This window comes from Centropristis striata, chromosome 20 (genome assembly GCF_030273125.1).
Source record: "Centropristis striata isolate RG_2023a ecotype Rhode Island chromosome 20, C.striata_1.0, whole genome shotgun sequence".
NCBI classification, from domain to species: Eukaryota; Metazoa; Chordata; class Actinopteri; order Perciformes; family Serranidae; genus Centropristis; species Centropristis striata.
The window spans coordinates 4,965,149-4,987,167 of record NC_081536.1 but is presented as its reverse complement, the minus strand read 5'-3'; the positions used below and the strand labels follow the sequence as shown (position 1 = coordinate 4,987,167).

Genomic DNA, 22,019 nt, shown 5'->3' with positions numbered 1-22,019 from the left:
ATTCAGTTTAAAGGTGTCCTTAAATGCAAATAAGCAGGCTACCTAGAGCTTTACTACTGCTTCAGATGAGTGTGTTAAATGTCCTGGAGATATGTGCGTGTGAGTATGTGTGTGCAGGCGCGCGCGTGTGTGTGGGGGGCTCCTCTCTGGACGAATCCGTTCCGTGTTGCGCGTTCGAGTCCGCCTCTCCGCGCCCCTGCTTCCCATTGACGCACTTTTTAAGCGTCTTCCCCTTCTCCACCTTAAGGCGAGCAGCAGCGGCAGCGACCAATCACCATGCCATTACAGCCTTCAGAGGAAGCTGTTTATGGGACTGCAGCGCTAATTAGGCTCATGAACTAACAAATCTGCCTGCACGAACCCGGCGAGGAAAACGATCACATCCATGGATTAGTCTGGGAGTAGCCGAGCACTTTTTATTTTGGCTTTCTCGACGCTGCCACCTTTTCCCAACTTATTTACTGCGCACAAACTTTCCCCCTTTTCTTGGGTGTGGAGTATTTTTTAAGCGAGAGCGCCTACGACAACTTTAACTTAAACTGGGGAATCTGGACTATCAGACCATGTTTCAACCTACACCCAAGAGGGGGTTTACTATAGAGTCTTTAGTGGCGAAGGATAATCCTGTACCGGCGTCCCGCACCGAGGAGCCCATCAGGCCAGCGGCGCTCAGCTATGCAAACTCCGGCCAGATGAACCCCTTCCTCAACGGCTTTCACTCCGGCGGCAGGGGCGTCTACTCTAACCCGGACTTGGTGTTCGCCGAGGCGGTCTCTCATCAGCAAAACTCCGTCCCGGTGCATTCGGTGGCCCCGCCGCACGCTCTAGCCGCACATCCGCTTTCATCCTCACACAGTCCGCACCCTCTTTTTGCCAGCCAGCAAAGGGACCCCTCAACTTTCTACCCCTGGTTATTACACAGATATAGGTACTTGGGTCACAGATTTCAAGGTAAGTTATCAGAAAATGTTTCGTTTGGCTCTTTTTTACGCACGAAACGCGCCGAGCGGCTGCAGACTGAGCTCTCACTCCATCAATAAAGACAGCAGCATGCATGAGGAATTAAACATGTTTGAAGCTGTAGCACAGCAGTTTTTAAGCCTGTCAGCTCCAATTCACAGGGCAAAATAGACACGTATTTAGTGGATTATTTTGGGACGAAAATGTAGGTAACAGGCTATAATGTTTTTCTTTATTTACAAGAAGAAAAACTGAAGAAATCTCGAGTTTAAAAAATAATATTTTAATTGGCTTCTTTAGTTCTCTGCTGCCCGGATTGTCAACTCAGACAGAAAGCTAAAAATAAAAAAAAGACCAGTAGAAATTTTGACTTTTGTTCTTTGTTGGTCCTGCAGGTTATATTTAGCAGTGGACATATGATCTCCATCCATGCGTAAAAACCGAACTAATGCATCTCGCTGCTCTGCAGTTTATCGTAAGACTTTAAAAAAAAGAAAAGGCAATTTAAAAAAAAGATACATTTTTGTTTTCAAACTAAAATAATACTAATAATTTGGGTGGTTATTTTACTAGCCTATTGCTAATTTTCTAAGGCTGACGTGAGTAGAATTTTGGGTCATTTAGATTTTATTAGCTAAATTTACTTGTTTAGACTAAGAAAATTCGTTTGTTATTTTTGCTTTTGCTCGCTAATTTTGTAGTATTTATATTTGTGGTTAATATTTTTTTCTGACAAATAAAAGCTAAATGATTATATTTTAATGGGAATGCATTCGAAATTAATTTTTAAGTGTTATTTGGCTGCTGCTTATTTAATCGTCTTCATGCTGCTTCTATTTGTACCTGTGGTTTTGTTTACAAAGAGTGTTTTGAGCTAATTTAATTAGGCCCAGGATTAAACCTCTGCTTTGTGTTGTTTCCTGCTCCATTCTTTCCTTCGGTGCTCTCACCAATGTTAGACGAAGTGTGCAATAATTTTAAATACAAACACGTATTTTATTGACATATGCCCAGCTTCTTCTCACATTACTATCACACCGTATTTTCAGTCTGCCCTCACTTTATTATTCTAAAGCTGTACGTGCGCAGGCCTGCTGCTTGTTCTGGAAATGTTTAAGTGTTATAGAATAAAATAAAGGTCATTACAGATCCTCGTTTTCTGCTCGTTTGCAGGTAATGAAACGAGCCCAGAGAGCTTCCTTTTGCACAATGCGCTGGCCAGAAAGCCCAAAAGAATCCGGACAGCTTTTTCACCTTCGCAACTCCTGCGGCTCGAACACGCGTTCGAGAAAAACCATTACGTGGTGGGAGCAGAAAGAAAACAGCTCGCCCACAGCCTTAGCCTCACAGAAACTCAGGTAAGAAACACATCATTTAACTTCTCATCCTGTCGTTTTATTTCACCTCAACAATACGCTCATTTTATTTTGGAATTTAGCCCATTCACTGCTTGTTGTTGTGTAATGATCTGGTTATGAGATCAGGCCTGCGTGCACTTTATTGTCATTCTGTGGTTATTATAAAAACAGTTGTCTCTCATTATGGCTGATAATTGTTGTGTTTTTTCTTTAACGTGGCACCGTGCGTCATGCAGCATTTTTAAAAACCAGGCCGCTACAAAATAAAAGTGTGTTTTAACATATGACAACAAAGAATAGTGAGCAAAACAATGATTTTAAATAATGAGCTGCCCGAACTGTTTCTACACACCAGGGTCCATAAATGCATGTTGTCAATCGAAGGCTTTCTGCTGGATCAGATCCACTGTCATTGTATAGGCCTAACCTCATTTTAGGAGGGGTTGAATTACTTTGTTTTGGGGGGAGAATGTTGCCTTTCAAAATGGAGGGCAAATTAACCAGTTAACCATTTTATGGGATAGGCGATACAAAGAGCGAGGCGGGTTCACTGAATTCCCCCTGCCATATTTAAGATGCTGTTTGAGCCCATCAGCCGCTGTCTTTTGTCCGCTGTGTCTCCTTTTTGGACGGCGGGGCCTTTGGAGGGACTGAAGGGAGAACTGAACCATCACCTACTTTAATTAGCCCACTGAAGGCTTATTAAATGCACCTCAGTTGCCATTTAAGAGCTAAAAAGGGGCTGTAGAGTGACAAAGCAAGAACAGGCAATTTATCGATTTGGATGTTGTTAACTCCCCACGGTAGCGTTTAACACAGCTGAGTGGATTAAAACCAGTGTGTGGAAATATATGTTAAATATGTGGTACTCTTATTGTGAAGAAAAAAAAAAAGATCTGACCTACTTTACATGAAGCGTCAAAAGTTTTTTTTCCAGACATCACGTTTGTGAAAATTTAAAATAACTTTATTTCCATTGTTTATGTTTAAGGGCACATTGCGCACCATTTATGCGTAAAATAAACATTATATATTATAGTTTAAATTATAATTTGAGGATTTAAATGTGAATATAATTGATCTTTGTTTATTCTGGCGGTTGTTTGTTCTGTGATCACAGTTTTTATTCTCTGCTGCACTGCTGCTTGTATTTAGCCCTGCTACAAAAACAATGTGTGCCTTTTTACGCGTGCTTTTACGCACTGGCCAATCGCGGTTTATCTCGTGATACTGATACACCTTTTTTCTTTTCTCTCTCCTCTTTTTTTTTTTTTTTACCCTTCTCAGGTAAAAGTGTGGTTTCAGAACCGGAGGACGAAGTTCAAGCGACAGAAGTTGGAGGAGGAGGGCTCGGAGTCTCAGCAGAAGAAGAAAGGATCGCATCACATAAACCGGTGGAGACTGGCGACTAAACAGGGCAGCCCAGAGGAAATTGATGTCACATCGGACGATTAAAAAAAAACACAGACTATATAAGCGTCTGAGTGAAGGAGGACATGGATAAAGGATGCCGTGTAGAGACAGTGAGGGGGGTAAAAAGCCTATGTCACATTTCAGATCTCCGGAGATCGGCAGCTGAGGGTGAGAGAAACCCGACTGGTGGCACTGCTGTCACCGCGTGGGTCTGTCAATCCAAATGTGACTGACAGTGTCTCAGTGCACCCACCTGAACCACCACCACTACAATCTCCCATCTACCACCACCTTTTTTTCTCCAATTCATTTTGGACGTTTGCACTTCAGAAGGTTTTTTTTTTTTTTTTTTTTTTTAGAAAAACAAAAAACGTTTCCACTCAAGATACCAAAACACCAAACTGCTTTTGTAAAACTTGAATTGCATGGTATAGTTTTTTCCTGGTAGTTGTTTTAATTTGACAAGTTTTCTCAAAACCAAGAAAAAAATCATTATTTTTTTTTTGTTTTTAACTCTATTTTCCAACAGAGATGTCGTGCTTCTTCCTTTTTACAAAGTGTGCAGTCTTTAATTAATGATTCTCGTGTAAAAGTGATTGTGAAAACATATGAAGTAGCGGTGCTGCGTTATAGTGATTTTTTTTTTTAAGAAAATAGAACAAAAAAAATTGAATTTCAATTTTGGAAAAAAGACCTTTCTAAAAAGTGAATCAGACTCCAGATCAAGTACTTAAAGGGAAGGTATCAGGACATTCCTTTAACCCAAAGCTTTACCAATGTGTCGCTGTGGCCCCACGCAGCCTTCTGTCAGGACTTGACCCTCCAGTAAAAGTTGCCACGAAGGACTAAATGCAAGAATTGAGAGTTAAAGAGAAAAAAAAAAAAGAGAAAAAAAAAACTTCAAGCACTGAGCGTATTCCATGTACAGAAATGCTAAAAGTTAATGTTTCTGTTAAACCCTCTTTTACAGAATGTAAATAATTTTTGTGTTTGTGTTAAGTTTGCTACAATTTTAACACAAAGTATACTTCCAAGAAGTATGTAATTGTCAATATTTTGTCAATAAAGTTTTATCAATATGTTGCGCGCAGTAAAAGTATAGACTTTTGATTACACAGAGCAGCTGGATGGAGGCCTCTGACAATCTTTATTCTTATTTTGCATGTACAGTGAGGTTAGATTTGTCTCTCAGTCTGATACAGACGGCATTAGTTTGATTTTTGAGGGGCTGCAGCGTCTGCTCCGCTGCAGCTACAAAGAGTCCCCACAAGCTTTTGTGAAAGTGCAAATCAGTTTGGGCAATTATCATGCGAGTAATATGAGGGGGGAAAGGGGATGCATTGCCCAGTGGTCCACTTTAATCTCTTAATCCACCGATCCAAGGGGGCTTGGTTGGACATAATTTAGTACAATCTGACTACCCCTCACGACGCGATAAGGGAAGGTTGCCGCAGAATGGGATCTTTGTTTCAAATCTTGTCTTTAAGGCTCCATCATGCTGCTGTTTGAGACTTCTTCTGCAGGAGCCTGTGGGCAAAACTAAAAAAAAAAGAGGAAATTATTCTGTATACACACAAACAGCAAAACAATGGGAAAAAAATCAGACAAATTTAAAATGGATTATGATTTTTTTTTTTCATGTGAATACACAACAAGCCCAACTTGAGTGTTTTCTGGTGCGAGGTGTTTGTTTAATTGTTTCATAAACTAAAATGGTTTGGGCTGGGAGGGCATATAGGGAATTCTTAATCGGCCCATAGATTATAACAGCAATAAAAATCTTTAGAGAATACCATTAGCTTTGAAAAAAAAAAAACCTAAAAGCTTTATTACAAACCCAGCTTTGAAATAGGGGGGATTAGAGGACTGAAAGGGTCCCACAATAGTTAGAAGAAAAGGTTTCATGCTAATGAGGTTAATGCCCTTTGTATCTCCGGACTCCACAACTTCATTACTCCTATCTCGGGCAACACCGAGCGGCTCAGAGCTTCACAATCCACTCGAGCTTTTCCCTACCCTGCCTCTAAAGAAGGATTTGATAGCAGTCCTGTTCAAACTAGATAATTATATCTTTTCAAGTTGGAATTAAGATAAAGAAAGTGCAGTGGAGGCGGTGAGCCTTGATCCGCCGCAAACAAATTTGGCGCACTCTCCCCCCCTCTGTGCGCCTGTATGGACACACAGGAGACAGGACAGGCTTCTCATTAGAGCCTGGCACTATTCGATTAATTTAAACGCATTTGTTTTTCACCTGGAAACATCCCCGGTTTTTTTTCCTTTTCATTTAGCGGCAGCTCTGTTTATGGAAATATATATTTTTTTGCGGATATGAGAATGAAAATGAAGCATGTTGAAAATTTAAAACCCCCAAATTAACAAATTAAGAGCGCAGTGTCGTGGTCGGATGTATAAATATTTAAAATGGCTAAAATGCTTCTTATTCTGAATCATCCTTATATTTAAATAGGCTAAGAAAAATAAAGTTGTGATCAGGTATTTTATAAATGAATGTGTGCTGTTCTGTAAAATAATCAACCCGGTTTATCATCCAAAAATGATCGAAAAAGAAATGCATTGCGCATGCACGCTGCTTAAATTTTTTTTTTTTTGCGTCTTAAAAATTCACCGCGCCATTCTTCTTTTCACATCTTATTAAAGGACGATCAAGCGCAATTTGAGACTAAGGTCACATGGATAGAATCGGCCCGGTCACAATTCAAACTGTGTGTGTGTGTTATGATGTGAAGTGGGCCCTCACACATCAGATCCCTCTCGCAGACGCTCGTGCTGCGCGTTAAGGGCCAGCTGTGGGGACCTTTGGTGACCCGCTTATCTTAACTGAAGCCGCCTCGCTCCGTCCAGAGGCCAAACGGCCCATAAATCATCACAGCTCCTGAACACTTGGATTATTCCTTAAATATTCACGACCAGTTTGGGACATTTTGGACCTAAGCCCCGCTGCATGAAACATTTAGTCAGCAACGTGAAATGATTATCCGCCATTGAAAAGAGGAGTCGGTCCTATCAAGTGACCCCACTGACCCAAAACCTCTAATCTGCAATTAGTAGGTATAATTACGTCCGCTGACACCACTAATGTGGATAGTGGCAGAGGGAGGGAATAGGCGGAAGACAGGCTTCGTATTAGTGCTGAAAGTCAATAATTGATCGAGCTGAAATCTCTTAAGTTGGGAGAAGTGGCTTTTGAAAAGGCATGGCTTTGGATAGTTTGTCAACATGCTGCATGCGGGGAGCTTTTCCAGTTTGATTTCACAGAGCATCTCACGAGGATAAAAGAAATGCTTCTGAGGTGGCACCTGTAGGCCGGGCCTGTCACAAAAACCACGTCAGGACTAACTTGATCTGTCCTGTTTCACAAATTGCCTCTGAAATTGATCCTTGAAACGAGAGAATGAGGCCCACACAATTCCCTTGGCCTTGACATAAGGTGCAGCGATAAATATACAAGACTAATGAGCAATTACTATACAATCACCCTTCAAATAGCTTACATAATAATAAATTAAACATCGGAGCCTCGGATTCAGTTTCTTTCTTTATTATTAATAACGAGGGTGAGATGTGCTCTGATGATTGTGTTTTCCAAACGCAGCAAATTTCCAATTCGCCATCGGGAACAGTCAGCACTTATCGACTCGGACTGACTGACTAGTCCACCGACTTTCTACTGACACAAACACAACTGCGCAGACGCGGAAATAATTTTTATTAAGGCTATGTGTTCTTTTTTTTATTGTTATGGATTTTAATTTATTTCTAATTTAGATTTTGAAGATGTGGCGTTTAAATGTGCGACTAAAAACGCTGATGTTAAACGCAGCATATCGGTCTGCTGCGTTCAAAGACAGAACTCTTTCACGTTAAAGCCTAAACTCTTAACTTAATTGGGTTAAACAATATATTATAGTTAATATTTTCTCTCAGAGCAACTTAAATTAAATCATAGCATTAGTATGTAAAATAAAATATGCAAGGTTACATTTAAATGGTTATTTATCTGCTGTTCCTGGCCTGATTAGCCCGCTAAGTGTCCCCTTGTTTTCTTTTTTTTTAATCCTCCATCTCAATTCATGAATACAGCGCAGGGTTACAGCTTGTAGACACACACACACTAAGAGGCTGGCACCAACATGGGATTGTTAATAGATGACTGAAACCAAGAGCCACATTACAAACTGACAGAGCCATTTCACTCAGTAGGCTTTGGTGCTCCATTGCCCATGTTCACTGAGGTCACCACACAGACAACGCATAACCAAGAGATGTCGCAGACCTACAAGAGACAAATGGCCATTTCACGATGAAATATTCATTGAGAGCTGCGATTTAGAAACACTAAACTTTTTCCACCTGCACAGACGCCTCTTTCTCCTGTCAGGCTTCTTCTCGGCCTCCATCCCATAATGCCCCAATCTGCCTGAACTCTCAGCTCAGTTTGGGGGAGCTTTGGAAAGTTTAAGGCCTTGATTAGCTGTTTTTATATCTTAATATTTTTGAATGACTACAACTGTAAACATTTATTTTCCATTTGCATTAATATCCTTATGACCTGCTGCTAGCCCATACATTCCAACATTTTCTTTAACGATAGGGGGGATTTGGGTTGTAATGTGATGCAGTTTCATTTGCATATAAGTGTTTCCCACATATGCAGCAGCTCTGAAGAGAGCAATTGTCGACCCCCTGTCCTCTGAAGTTCCAAACTCCAAACATTTTATAGGTTGTATCTGCAACCAGCATTCCCCTCAGCGCACTAATGTGTAACACATGGCGGACTGTACACCTGATAAAATACCTCAGGGGCCCTGCAGTTTGGAAAATCCTCAATTCGCTCCCTAAATAAAACAAACAATGGCCTCACTAAATATATCACATGTGCCTGCTGAGCTATTTTGTGTCTCTTGACCTGCGAGTCCCCTCCCACATCATCAGCACTGATACAGGTCTATCTGCTCGCTGGACGGTGCCATGGCACAACCAGCAGGTACTTTTCAAATAATACCACAGATTTTAGAAGCTCCTGCTTTTACCTGCTGCAGGCTAAACAGGTTGTGGGAGTATGGCTTGTACAGCCGAGCTACATTGCTCTTGTGTCTGATTCTTTTAAACCCACATGAAGGCTACTAATTCTTCTGTCCATGTTCTGTGTCATTATGATCACATCCAATGAAAATCTAAAATTGGAGTCCACTTCTCTAATGCGGCGTCATCTTCGTGGAAGTGCTGCAAATGTGGCTACAATTAGAGCTGAAATGTAATATAGCTGCTAGTGTGTGGGTTATTGAACAGACAGGTGAAATTGTGGGCACCTGTTCTTCTGTCCCATCTTTGCACCCGTCTGAGCTTCGCTGTGTCTCCCCCTCTTGGTAGCTGGGAGGGAGAAAGATTTACCCCCTAAAAAACATGAAATATCAAGTTTCTGTTGGCTGAGTCTGAAGGCAGTTGAGTGCTTAGTGTCTGGAAAGTGAGGCAGCACAAAATACTAGTGGTGGACTTCTTGGACGGGACCTTGTGTGCACTTGGATAGTGGATGGTGCATCGCTTTTCCCTATTCTTTTTCAACATGACAGTCAACTGAGCCTGTGACACATATTTAAAATGCAATTTTAGACCTTTGGATATTCATTAAGTGCTTTATAATAGATTGGTGTTGAGTAGGTGAAACATAAAACTAAAATAAACCCCACACAAGTAAATATTTATCTTAAAGCCTTACAGATACTTATTTATTAATTCAATAATTTGTTTTTGTGATAAGTTATGGGCATGCTTTTGCAAAAAAATGCATTGCTTATGGTTTAAATGCTGCAATACAAACTGATCTTCACTAGGAGCTTGTTCTACAAATTATTTAGTACATGCACTTTTCTGTTTAATTTTCTACACATTACTATGGCATCAATTTGTGTCCCATATTAACACTAAAATTAAAAGGAGCACTATTTTTTGCAATGGACTAAAAAATATTAGACCATTGTTTTCTTCAATTTCTTGTTCTTTTTAATGCCTGGTACAACTCAAGGTACACTTGTTTGGACAAATATAATGATAACAACAAAAATAGCTCATAAGAGTTTAATTTAAGAGCTGATATCTAGCCATTTTCCATGGTTTTCTTGATAATAAAAAAATAATTATCAAGAAAACAATGGGAAAATGGCTTTTCATTTTGGTTGTTATCATTATATTTGTCCAAACAAATGTACCTTTAGTTGTACCAGGCATTAAATGAACAAGAAAGCAAGGAGGAAACAAGGGTGGTCTAATATTTTTTTCCATGACTGTACACATGTGTGTGTGTATATATATATAGTTATGTGTATATATATATACATATGTGTTTATATATATATATTTACATTATATTTATAGGGTAGTATGGACCAATGACTACAGCCACAGTATTTATAGCCCATGCTAAGTTTGTAATAGCCCACCTTTAAAATAAACAAAACCTAACAAAAAAGAAACATATAAAGGATGGCAATGCACAAAAAACACAATAAGAAACAATACTACAGAAAAAATAACTTAGCACAAATTAAAAAAAAAAAAAATATTGGCCACTGTTTTATGTTTAAAAAATATTTTCTAATTTAAAATTTGGATCAAGAACTACCTCGCTGTATAAACTTGAAAATGACAAATAACACTGACCAGAAAAACTGTATTCTCTCTTGAAGCCTAATTTACAACAGACAGCATTCATAAAACACAAACAGGGGTTTCATGACTTGACATGATAATTTATGAAGTTTCAGCTTCTCCACAGTTTCATGGAGCGTCTTCATGAATGCTGAGCCAACTCTTACGCCAACCCTCATTAGCTTTTCATACAACACTGAAGTTATTTGTGGCATCGATGAGAAGTCGTGCCAATTCTCTGGTCAATTCTGTCATAATAACCCCCTCCCACACACACACACACACACACACAAATCAGCCGCCTGAAGTTGGTTTTAACATGACTAATATTCGCAAACAATATTTTCCGTAGGGGTTACGTGGGCATCTCTTGTATGTGTGCATATTCATTTGTGGGTAGGAAGTGGGTATTTCTGCATTCTCTCCGCTCTTTGTAGCGTAAAAATGCTGTTCGACAAAATAGTCTGTGGGTTCGTTTTGAGAATTGGATGCCCTGGGTTGTGGCGACTAACATTTTGATTGTATGTTCAGCACAAACACCTAACTAAAGAAGTGGTTTTGTCTCATGAAGCCTGAGGACTGAAGGCTGCAACTCCAGCAGAGATGAAGCACAAGTTGGATACAAAACATGGAAGTAATATACAGAACATGAGGTTAGAAAGAAGTAAGAGAAGGTTTATGTTTGGTACTTCTCTCCCCAGATGTTCTTGAATTTTCCCATCATAAAAAAGTGCAACCATGTGTTTAAAATGTGTTACAGCGTGCTGATGTGTCTGACATCTAAACACAGCGAAGAAGAAAGCGTCGAAAAGCCGTTTCTGTTGTTTGCTCTGAGCGTAAACACGGGGGTTTCAATATGGCTGCTTGGAGAGTTGGAGCATTGCTTGACAGGCGGTGTAAATGATTGGTAGTAGTAATTCAGGTTGTGACATCTATTATGGGCCAGTGAACACCTTAACACCTCCACAGAGAAACTAACCCAAATTATACTTGCTAATCATTCACTCTCATTCACTCATAATGTTCTTCCTCCACACTGCAGAGCTTAGCCATTGAAGGGGAGGGATGCTAACATTGTCTAGCGATCTCAAGTGGAGTTTCCGAGAGCCGCCTTCTAATTAATAACAAGCATAACTTCTTGCGGAGGGTTTATGTAAGCTTAAGGTGAAATAATTACTCTTCCAGCAGCAGCAGGAGCCGCCACACTCCTCGTACACCGAGGGACTTTGAAGTTGGACCAGCGATGGTTGGGAACTCTCCAACATGGACGGCTGTGCGGCACTCCATTATGCATTAGCAGCAACTGAGATGTGCTCTGTGCCTCACCTGACTCTAACTGCTGGTAATGCTCGCTGGCTAAAGCGCTGGCTACCCTATAATTGGATGCAGTATGAACGTATGAACTCTAAATGCATGTAACCCACAGAAATGACTGGCAGGTGACTTTGATGATGTGTGATGATCTGCACTGGTGTGCATCACATTCTCAGATTAATAATCCTGGATGTAAAACAGCAGTAAGAAGAAACAGGTGCAACACCGAGTGTAGAATATATAAACAAGGTAATGGTAATAGATGTCTTTTCAAGTCCAATTACTGCAAGAGCCAAAGCCACCACACATGGTCTTGCTGGAGCTTTTGTCTTCCCCTCCCCCCCACGGGCAGTCCTATGTGTTTAAAAGTGAGGTATAATGGTAGCAGGGTGTGTAAGTGCTGCAGGTTATTTTGTATTTGGAGGTGAGGACATGGCAAATCAGACCACTTCACACATGAAAGGCAGTAGTAGGTCCATTTAATTCTCTGTGCCTCGCTTACCCTGGATCTCGCTGTCCTTTTAGGTGGACTCCAGAGGCTAGTTAAAAGGTGTCTGATTCTCACCATGAATCTAATTAGATCTCTGACTGAGGTCTTAACATCTTTGGAGGAAAAAAAAGAAGAGGAGAAAAAAGAAATGCATGGAGGAATAAGGTGCTAAAGCCCCTACCCCTCGCCTCCACTGCACCTTGGCCCGAGCCGTCCCCTGCGTCCCTCCTTTTCTGCAGAAAAACAAAGTCCTGCAGGCTAATGAAGTTTGTAATTAAGGAGATTCTGTCAGGCTGAATGAGTAATTAGAACGTGGTCTCTCAGGGGTGTTAATGGTGGTCAGGCGGAGCACAGGCTGCATGTATGGCCAAAGAGAGCACCCTTTCATACCTCACCAGGAAACTAGAGGGAAAGAGGAGGGCTTCTCTCACAGAAAATAGAGCTGAGGAAAAAAACACAGAGAGGGTACATCTTGTTGTTGTGCACTTGCTGTATCGTAAAATTCATGTTATATATCTACAATATAATTTAAGCTCATAAACAAATGCTAGAGGTTGTCTTTGTTGCTCCCAGATGCTCATGTTTATGTTTGTGTATAGGAAACATCACTGCATTTATTACCCCACTAATTTGCTATAGATTTCTGATGTGTTGTGAAATCAGATATAATTTGAGGGAAATGGCTGCGGGACAGGACCACGCTCTGTTCTTGGTGAAGACATCTCCGTTCTAATTATCACATTTACTTCAGATTGGTTGACTGTGCTACTGATAAAGAAAGTTCACCTGGCCTCAATTAACTATATTTATCTCAGATTATCCCTCCATGAGATTTCTGCTCTGGCAAAAAGATTAGCGTTATTAAGAGTCGCATATGCAGGATGAATACATTTTCAGACAAAGTGACATCTCTTAAGGATGAGAAATTAAATCAATGAAATGGGAATCAAAAGGAAGTAGCTGCGTGTTCTTGGGATTCTCTGGCAGCGCACATTTTTTTTTCAATTCTGCTGTAATATCACAGTTTACATCCACTGATATGCTCTTTTCATTCGGACAACAAATTGAAAATTAAATGTTGTAATTGTTTAACTGTTATCTAAAGTTATCTAGAATTAAATTTCTTCATCAAAACATTGTAGAATAGGTGAGATTTACTTAAATTTGCAGTAATCTCGTGTATATGAGAATGTACAGCCGGTGTGTTCAAGCGCTAACAGAGAGAAAATTATTACCCCTGATGTGAGGACACCAAATAACCACACACACACAGGAGCAGATTAGTGTGTTTACAAACTGATGTCTTTGACAGATACAGTAGAAGGATCCTCTTCAGAGCTGAATCTCTCTCTGATCTCGGGTTAACCTCTACATTCTCTAAAATCATTTACACTGTTTAGACTGGGAAGTGTCCTGCTGCGAGGCACAACACCTGGGCTTTGAACCCATGACCTCACATCTGAGTGCTCTCGCTGAAGCCCCTGCTGCCTCCCGGTCAGCTGGAGGATCAGCGTGGACAGACAGGCCCAAAACTATTCATTTCCTGTTTCGCCTGCAACCAACCTTTCCCAAACTACAAGAAAAAAAAAATTCTACCTGTGTTTCAGGTAATATAATCAACATAGGTATGACCTTTGTGAGGACAAGTCATGTTTTCACTGCAAATTCACAAACCAGTTTTTTTTGGAGCGGAAAGCGCCAGACATGGGAGGATTTTATAAATTCAATTTAATAGCTTTTGATGTTTTGATGTTGTTCTCTCAATTTAAGTTTTTTTTTTTTTGAATAATCAAATACGACCAACAGGAGTGTTTTCAAAAACAATGCCCGGGGTTCAACATGTCCTCATAAGTAAACATCAGGTTCGCTGTTGTTAGGTTTAGGCCACAAAACTACTTCCCTAAGGTTAGGGGTGAAACAACAGAGTTAGGTGTCATAAAATATAGTAAAATAGTAGAAAGTAAAATAAAGGCACTAAAATGCTGGAAGTGAAGTCTTGGTTGGTGAAGTAAAGGGACGTTACCAACAACCACTCCTACCTCCTGCCCTAACGACACAATTTTATTCTTTTTATTCCTCCGTAACATCACTTCCGCCTTGGCGTCCTAAAAAAATGACTACTACCACTAGAGGGCGCCACTAATTACAAACATAAATATGGGTCATAATAAGGTGTAAATGACACATGGGATCATATTTTTGGGGAGGACAATCTCTTATTTATAAGTGGGGGGATTTGTTCCTCATAGTCTTTCCCTTTTATTGCCGTTTCATGTTTCCTTAGGATTGCTCCCACAGACAAAAACAGACAAGACAGATCTTGGTTGCAGACTCATTACAGGTTAAGTAGAACAGGTGTTTGTCAGCTTCAGGCAGACCTACGTGGACGAGGCCTTTTCATGTTGGCTACTTCCTCACACATTAGTCTTCAGCCAAATTGCTCTGAGTGGAGGCTTTGCCCAGCCCATCCCTCACCGTCCAACCTGACCTCTCTCCCCTCCGCGCTGCAGGCAGGGCTGGAGATAAAAAAGCTGAAAAACGGCTCTAGGAATCCTAAATATTAGTGGTTGTAAATCAGCCCCCAGTGGCCTATGAATAGCAATTATCTTTTTCGCACTAATAAATCCCCCCAGTCAAAGATAAGATGGTTTTCCTTCCTAACCTGCAGTAAAAACAGCTAAGTATTGAGCAAGCAAAAACGGGAGGGGTGCAGCAAATAAATGAGGGCTCTTTAACTGTGGATTACACTCAGTCATAAGAGAAAATATGTAGTCTTTTGTGCTTGTGCTGTGCAGTATATCATGTATGGACCGAGAGGGGAAACAGCGTATGATCACAGGACTTTGGGAATTCAGATGATATCAAGAAGCAGGCTAGAGCTCTTATCAGCCTTATCAATACCTTCTAAACATGATTCACTTCAGTGCACAGTGACTTTCAGCTGTTAGAAGTGCTGATATTTCTTGAAAATGTCACCGGGAGGGGGAGTGGAGGCAATGTGGTGAATGATAGCGAGGTTATATTGATCTGATAGGAGCATTCTTTGATTTTTATCTATAACAGGTCAACATGAAGAAGGTTTATCTATTGTAGAGCGCAACTTTCAACCGATTAAACTGACCATCCTTCAACCAGAACCACAAACTAACTTCCTGTCTCCTGAGCTCGGTGTTACCACTGAGAATAAGTTCACTGTACCTCTACACTCCGCAGGGATTTACAAGGCGGCATGGTCATCATCTATATAGGAGAAAAACACAGCAATCAGCAGCAGTGGGGCTTTTTTTTCCCTCTATAAGGTGACTGAACCCTTATTCCATGTAAAGACTTAAGTTAACCTCATTAAGCTCGCTCACACACTAGATACATAATTATCCCTGAGAGGATAGCCGGTGCTAATACAAATTAGAAAGATAATTAAGCTACTGAGACTGGCCATTGCATCTCCCAGAGCATTGGACCCATAGAACCATTATGGTGTATTAGAGCCTTTGTTTACAGTCACAACAACAGCCTTTTACCAGTGGCCATGTTTGTCAAAAGTCCCACATAACCTGGGTTCACATTTACTGCTCTTCATTTACTCACCTGTGATTCTTCAGTTTGGGAACATACCTCGCACAGGTGTTAAAGTTATAACCGCACATGAAGACATATGATCATGAGAATTCCTTTCTTTCCAATGGCAGGGAGGACGACTTCTCAACACCTCACCTCGCTGAAAAGAAAGAAACTTGAGTCAGTTTGAGAGAAGTGCCTTTGGGCACTCATAAAAAATCAATCTAAATGACAATTCACCTCTGTAGTGTGCAATGAATCTGGCCTTCTCTGTAACAAGGCAGTTTAGGGCCCTGAAAAGTCTTACAGCTACTTCAAAGATGCCTTAAACGCCTCCTCAAGCTAGAGGAAACATTTCTCTCTTTGCCTTTGCAAACACTCAGTCAAACAGGAACAATAAATCTGGCTGATTTCTACATTCCTCTTTAGATCATACGATACCTGAACAGCGGAGTAAAAAAGTCAAACTGCTCCAGTCTGTGCACAACAAACATACATACATGTGCTCGGTCTGGTTTCTCTGCAGCGTCATGATTAGATCAGGGCTGGACGTTTTGGTGAAAATATGTCAGGAGAAAAAGATAAGTACACACAGCTGGATGCATTTTAGAGTGCAATTCCCTTTTGTCATAGGAAGAGCACACACTGTGTAAGGCCCAAATGAAAATGCTGTTGCGTTTGAGTGCACCATAGCAATTGCAGGGAAATTGTTGCACTGACTTTAAAAATGCAGCAATACAGCTTGTGATGTTGAAAAAGTTTTTGGCCGTGCACAGAGGAGAGTTTTCTTTTTTTCTCGGGCTTCATGGTGAGAGGAGTACGAAGGAGAGGAGCATGCTGCTGGTTGTGTGCCAGCTCTGCCTCCTGTGGTTTCACGCATAACAACCTTGCATGTGCACAGCTCTGAGTAAAGCATTGATTTAAGAGGGTACTTCTTCTTTCCACAGCTTTAGCAAAACAAGCCCCTATGTTTGGATAGACCCGGTAAGCAGCTCACTGACCTGAGCAATGGGTCAGATTAAGTTGGACCCCCCCGCCCCACCCCTCTTCCCCAGCCTCCACCTCCACCCCTCCCTCCCTTCTTCCCTGCCGGCCCGATGCAGAATGAGGAAAGGGAAAGTGCTCTTCAGGGCAAGCAGGCCTGCCAGCCAGGTCAGGGGAGTTGCTCAGGAAAACAGGAAACTGACAAGAGAGACAAATGATAGGTCTCACCCAAGCATTCTGCCACAAAGGTTGATCATCCATAATTGCTGCAAGAGTAATACTTAAAAGCGTCTTTAAATGATACATGTCTTATGAGATTTACTTTTAAAATGGGGCCGTTTTTCTTGAGCAATTACCACAGCTCTCTACTATATTATTCTCTTTAACTATTTTTAATTGAGACTAATTATATATAAAACATATGACACATTGTAGGTGAATGGAAACTGGTTAAAACAAGTAGCAACGGGACAATTCAATAGATACAGGGTGTGCACACATTTTCAAAACTGTTCCATGACTTTTCAAGGACCCGTAATACATTTTCTTTTTGGTTTGGAAAAAGCAGCAAAAATGCAGCAACATATATTATGTAAGCTTAAAATCAGACTGTTGTTTAAAAAAAAAATAAAGTTACTTAACATTTCTTTCAAGCATCAGGTAAATTACATCTCAATGCATCTTTGTCAACTTGAAATGGAGCGAAAGACAGAAAATGAAAAAATGTACATGAATGTAAATGTAATACGTTCACAGATTGACGGAAATTAGTACCACATTAAGTTACGCCAATAGCTATGAAAAATATTTTTGCCATTATGTTACACTACATGGAAGGTAATCTGTGGATGATCACTGTACAACAATGTATTTCATTAAAATGACAAAATTCCATGACTTTTTCAAAACTCTCAAGGATTAAACTATTTCCACGACTTTTCCTATGCATGGAATATGAGATTTAGACTTGACTTTTTGGTTTAAAGAATTATAATAAAAATATATAACAAGATAAATAATTTTATCAGTGTAAAGTTAATTTTAAATCAGTGTAATGAGGTTCTAACTGGGCCCAACTGGCATGGGACCAGCACCTCGGGCCTGGGAGCTCACCTATCTACCCCACAACACTCAACACTCATATTAGTTATGTTGAGATAGTACCTGCACACATGCACATATAGTGAAGCGACAAAGAAACATGCAAATTTCAGCCCCCTGGTATTTCATCGTCTATCACTGAGTTAGGTAACCGCTTTGTTCGGAGTCATCCGAGTTCAGGTAAATCTGTCACCACTGCAGCCAGTCTGAGATACCGTGAAATAAGTCGATAAAGGAGCTCTTACAGTTTGTCATCTGTTTTAATCTACAATTAAAAGAAACATTAACTTTGAGTGTGTTTTCGTGCAAAAATCACAAAGCAAACATTGTGACATGGCAACAGTGCGATATTATCTATTGACCCTGCTGTGAGACTGTTCACAATAAGTTAGTTACATATTTTCTCTGGACAAGCTGGAGGGAGGATTGTGTGTGTGTGTGTGTGTGTGTGTGTGTGTGTGTGTGTGTGTGTGTATGTGTGTGTGTAGTAAGGGGAGGTGGGTTCACAGTAGAGAAGCTGCTTTTGGCCAAAGGCAAAGATAAGCGAAGGGGAGTGGAGGTGGCGGGGGGGACACAATGGATTGAGCCAGGCAATCAGTGAGCGATCTGGGGCGGTGTTTAGTGGTGCTGTAAGATCTGCTAAACTAGCCCTAATTTCCCCTGTTGTAGGAGATGTGTGAGTTGAGGTGGAAAGGGGCAGGAGGAGGGGAGGCCTTTGGTCTGTCAGAGTGGAGTTAATCTGAACCTGGGGCAGCACGTTCACTTTTGATGGAGGCCAGAGATAGGACGCCTAGGCGGAGGAGGAGGAGGGCTGGGAGGATGAAAGATCACCCACACCTGTGAGGGGCTGCCGAAAGTTACAACTCACTCAAAGAGGCCTTTCTACTGCTGCTCCATTTGTCAAGGATGATGGGGGCAATAGCAGCGAGAGCCTCACTCCATTTCTGTTTTCACTGGTGGCTCATCATATGCACTCACAGCCATGGGATAAAGATTACACTGATTCATCTTTTTAGCAGTAAATCTTAAATGCAAATAAATTGCGTAGTTTTTTCATATATCTGTCTGTAACACAGCTGCGAATTAAATCCCATTGAGTTCTTCACTCTCCAACCCTTATCTATTTAATTACACTACAACAAAATAAATCTAACACACCATCAAAAAACTAACCAAATATCATTTTTCCCCACAACTCCATATTTGATTCACCGTGGCCCCTTTTTGGTTTAGAGAGGTGTCTGTGTACAAAATCCCCCATAATCCTCTTGGAGAGAAATATGAAGCACCACCCCTTGAGGTTTGCACTTTTTGGCCATGCGTCTTCCTTTCATGCGCTATAAGATTCATCTGTGCCATCACGAGCATTCATGGAACTTATAAATCCAGACTGATTAAAGCTCCTTGCACCATAAAACACTGAGATCTGGAGCAGTCAGCTCCCTCTCCGCAAACCACAATATATCCCAAACAATAATCATAAACAATAATTTACTGCTGCAAGGATTTAGCGCAGATTTTCATCAGCTTTGATATGGGGATGTTGTCTAAATCAATAATTGTGTCAAAGCTAGAAACACACATACTTTTTGGTGTTGTATTAGCATGGCATAAAGAGTGTTCTTTATTAAAGTCAGCTTGTTTGTAATGCTCTATGGGGCGGTCACGCTGTTTTGTGGTGGGTGGTTGCAAATGCAGGTTCCCAATAAAGATGGGAGGAGAGCATTAATCCCCCTCCTCTGTCTGTTTCATCTGGCCTTTTTGCTCTTTGCCAGGGTAATGCTCTCGCCTCAGCTGGCAGCTCAGACTACGCCGGGAGCGCAGCACATCTGGATCCGAGGCTGAGGGAGGGATAGTGTGCGAGAGTGTGTGTGTTACGTATATAGACGGAGAGCTTGTGTGTCTGTGTGTGTTGGGCAGGTGGGCAGCGCTACATGTATGGGCATATCCTCTAAACTATGAAGAAAATGCCCTCTGTGTCCCAACATGACGGGGTAAATTCCCAGGGAGAGGTAGCTGCTCATAAACAAAAACATATGGAGGAGCAAAGAATCATAAAGATTTTGTTTCCGCCGCCCCAGAGTCCCACTGAGACTTAAGTATCAACTTGAGTCAAAGAACGAGTGTATTCTGTGAGACAGAAAATCTGTAAATTATTACCCAGACAAGAGGAATAAGTATCTCCCTTCCTGCAAACAAGGGCCCAGTTGGGTATGAAACTGATTGTGCTCTACATGCGTATATTTTAAATGAGTCACATTAATCGTGCACTCATGCTAACATATTGAGATGTTTTACAAGTACAACATGTTTGCTTTGACATTCCTGCTACACACATTCAGGATCTGTGACGCTGCAAAGTGTTCTTTCTCTCCATGAGACTGCTATGTGGAATATTTTTGTGGAGTGTGGTTTGGATTTCCATTCTTTTGAATTTCACTTGCAAATCAATTTCCATATGTCTGTCTGTGCTTTGGAGCTGCGACGACTAAGAATTTGAGCGTGATGCACATGTGTGTATGTGTGGTGAGCAGTACCAGAAATTCAAGTTCTTTCTCTCAGCTATTCTAATGAGACTCTGATCAAATATAGACAGGAGAATTGCTCGTGCCATATGTAAACAAAGCCGAATCATTGCGTTTGACAAGTGGACTAAAGGAGGCCTCTATATGTACATCGCTAGTGTTAGCTGCGGCTTGAGGCTCTTGTTGAATAGATGCTAGAGGAAATGTAGAACAGAATTCCTGGCAAAGTTAACAGGTCAGGAACGATCCACTCTATAATGGCGTAGTGTTGTGAAAAGAAAGTGAACTAACAGCTCATAGATCACATTTCACACTCCGGGCCAATTAAGATTGCTTTAAAGAACGTCAAGAGCATCTGAACACGACCAAAGGTTAGAGATGGATCCGTCTCAACCCTTAACACTACAACCGTGGAAGTATGAGCGCTCATTGGCCTGCAGTTTAGCAGCATGTGGCCCACAGCAGTCATACACAGGAGAGTTTTGCAGGGAAAAATAATAGGCACATCTTTACTCCTTCTAGTCCTTCACACCTGCAAGCCATGTCTTCAGTTATAAGCTGGATGGATTGGTGGTGTTAACAAAAAACAACAATCCAAACAACATGTTTCAGACTGAATCACCTGTGAGAGCCAGCTCATCATTTCTTTTGTCAATGTTTTTCAGAGAGGCACCATTTCGTAGTAATTGTGAACAGCTAACTGGTGATGCTGGGTGTGAGAAAGTGTTGCTGGGATATTTCGCCACATGGAGGGCAGACCAATTGTGTGTACAGCAGCGTCTCTGCAGGGATTAGTGGTACCATTAAGTGGCGATGAGTTGCGGTGGGGGGCCACATCCCCTGCTCCCTCATTAAATCGCCAGCAGCTGCCCTTTATCACAGCTCTGCTCCACCACCGTACTGTACCATCAGCACCCCCTCAGCACCCACGGTGCCAGTCTAGGACCCTTGACCTTCGTGAAATCTCTTTTGGTAGGTTTAAGAAACTTTAATTGCATGCTATTTTGAGGCTTTCACTGATTTTGTTTTTATGGTTTGCATGCATATACACTTTTGGTGTTTTTCTTGCTGCATGTCGCGATCACAAAGCAGGAGCTGTGGGTGAGAAGAGGCAGAGTTAGAAAGGGTTTATTAAAGCCGAGAACTGAGATGAATGGTGGTGCAAAAGCAGTTGAACATCAGTACAATAGTTGAACTATTTTAAACACTGTGTGGATGCTGTACAATGTCTGCAGCCAAGGAAGTTATGCTCCCAAGCAGTTTGTCTGTCAATCAGCAGGATTATGGAAAATCTACTGGCCTGATTGTCATAAAACGTGGTGGAATGGTCTAGCAGGGGGCCAAGGAAGAACCCATTACACTTTGGAGTGGATCTGAATCAGGAACTGAATAGTTGGGCGTTTCTGCTGCATTCATGTGGTGTCGGAATTATCTGAAATATAAGTGAACATATTTCATGACACACCTGATCGGTTTTCTTTGCTCTTTGTTGTCACGTAAATACTGGAAACAGTTATCAACACACCAGGTGATGTGTGAACATAGAGAATAGGATGGATTTGTTCTGTTCACACCACGACATGACAAGGAACTGCCTTGTAATAATTTCTTGATAATGTAATAACCATAGACTGTATAAAATAGGTAATA

The 22,019-nt window shown here is 41.1% G+C and overlaps 1 protein-coding gene across 1 annotated transcript; it reads left to right on the top strand.

Moving 5' to 3' along the window:
* The first annotated feature begins 218 nt into the window (after positions 1-218).
* emx2 (empty spiracles homeobox 2) lies at positions 219-4,109 on the top strand. Its single transcript, XM_059359886.1, has 3 exons — positions 219-951; positions 2,134-2,318; positions 3,606-4,109. Exons 1-3 carry the CDS (start codon positions 564-566, stop codon positions 3,771-3,773), a joined length of 741 nt encoding a protein of 246 aa, XP_059215869.1. The 5' UTR covers positions 219-563; the 3' UTR covers positions 3,774-4,109.
* The last annotated feature ends 17,910 nt before the right edge of the window (positions 4,110-22,019 follow it).

Bases quoted from the DNA above. Each gene is read 5' to 3' on its own strand.
- emx2 (XM_059359886.1), top strand. From the start codon at position 564: ATGTTTCAACCTACACCCAAGAGGGGGTTTACTATAGAGTCTTTAGTG. The intron at 952-2,133 runs GTAAGTTATCAG...GCTCGTTTGCAG, and splicing joins CTTGGGTCACAGATTTCAAG to GTAATGAAACGAGCCCAGAG. The intron at 2,319-3,605 runs GTAAGAAACACA...TACCCTTCTCAG, and splicing joins TTAGCCTCACAGAAACTCAG to GTAAAAGTGTGGTTTCAGAA.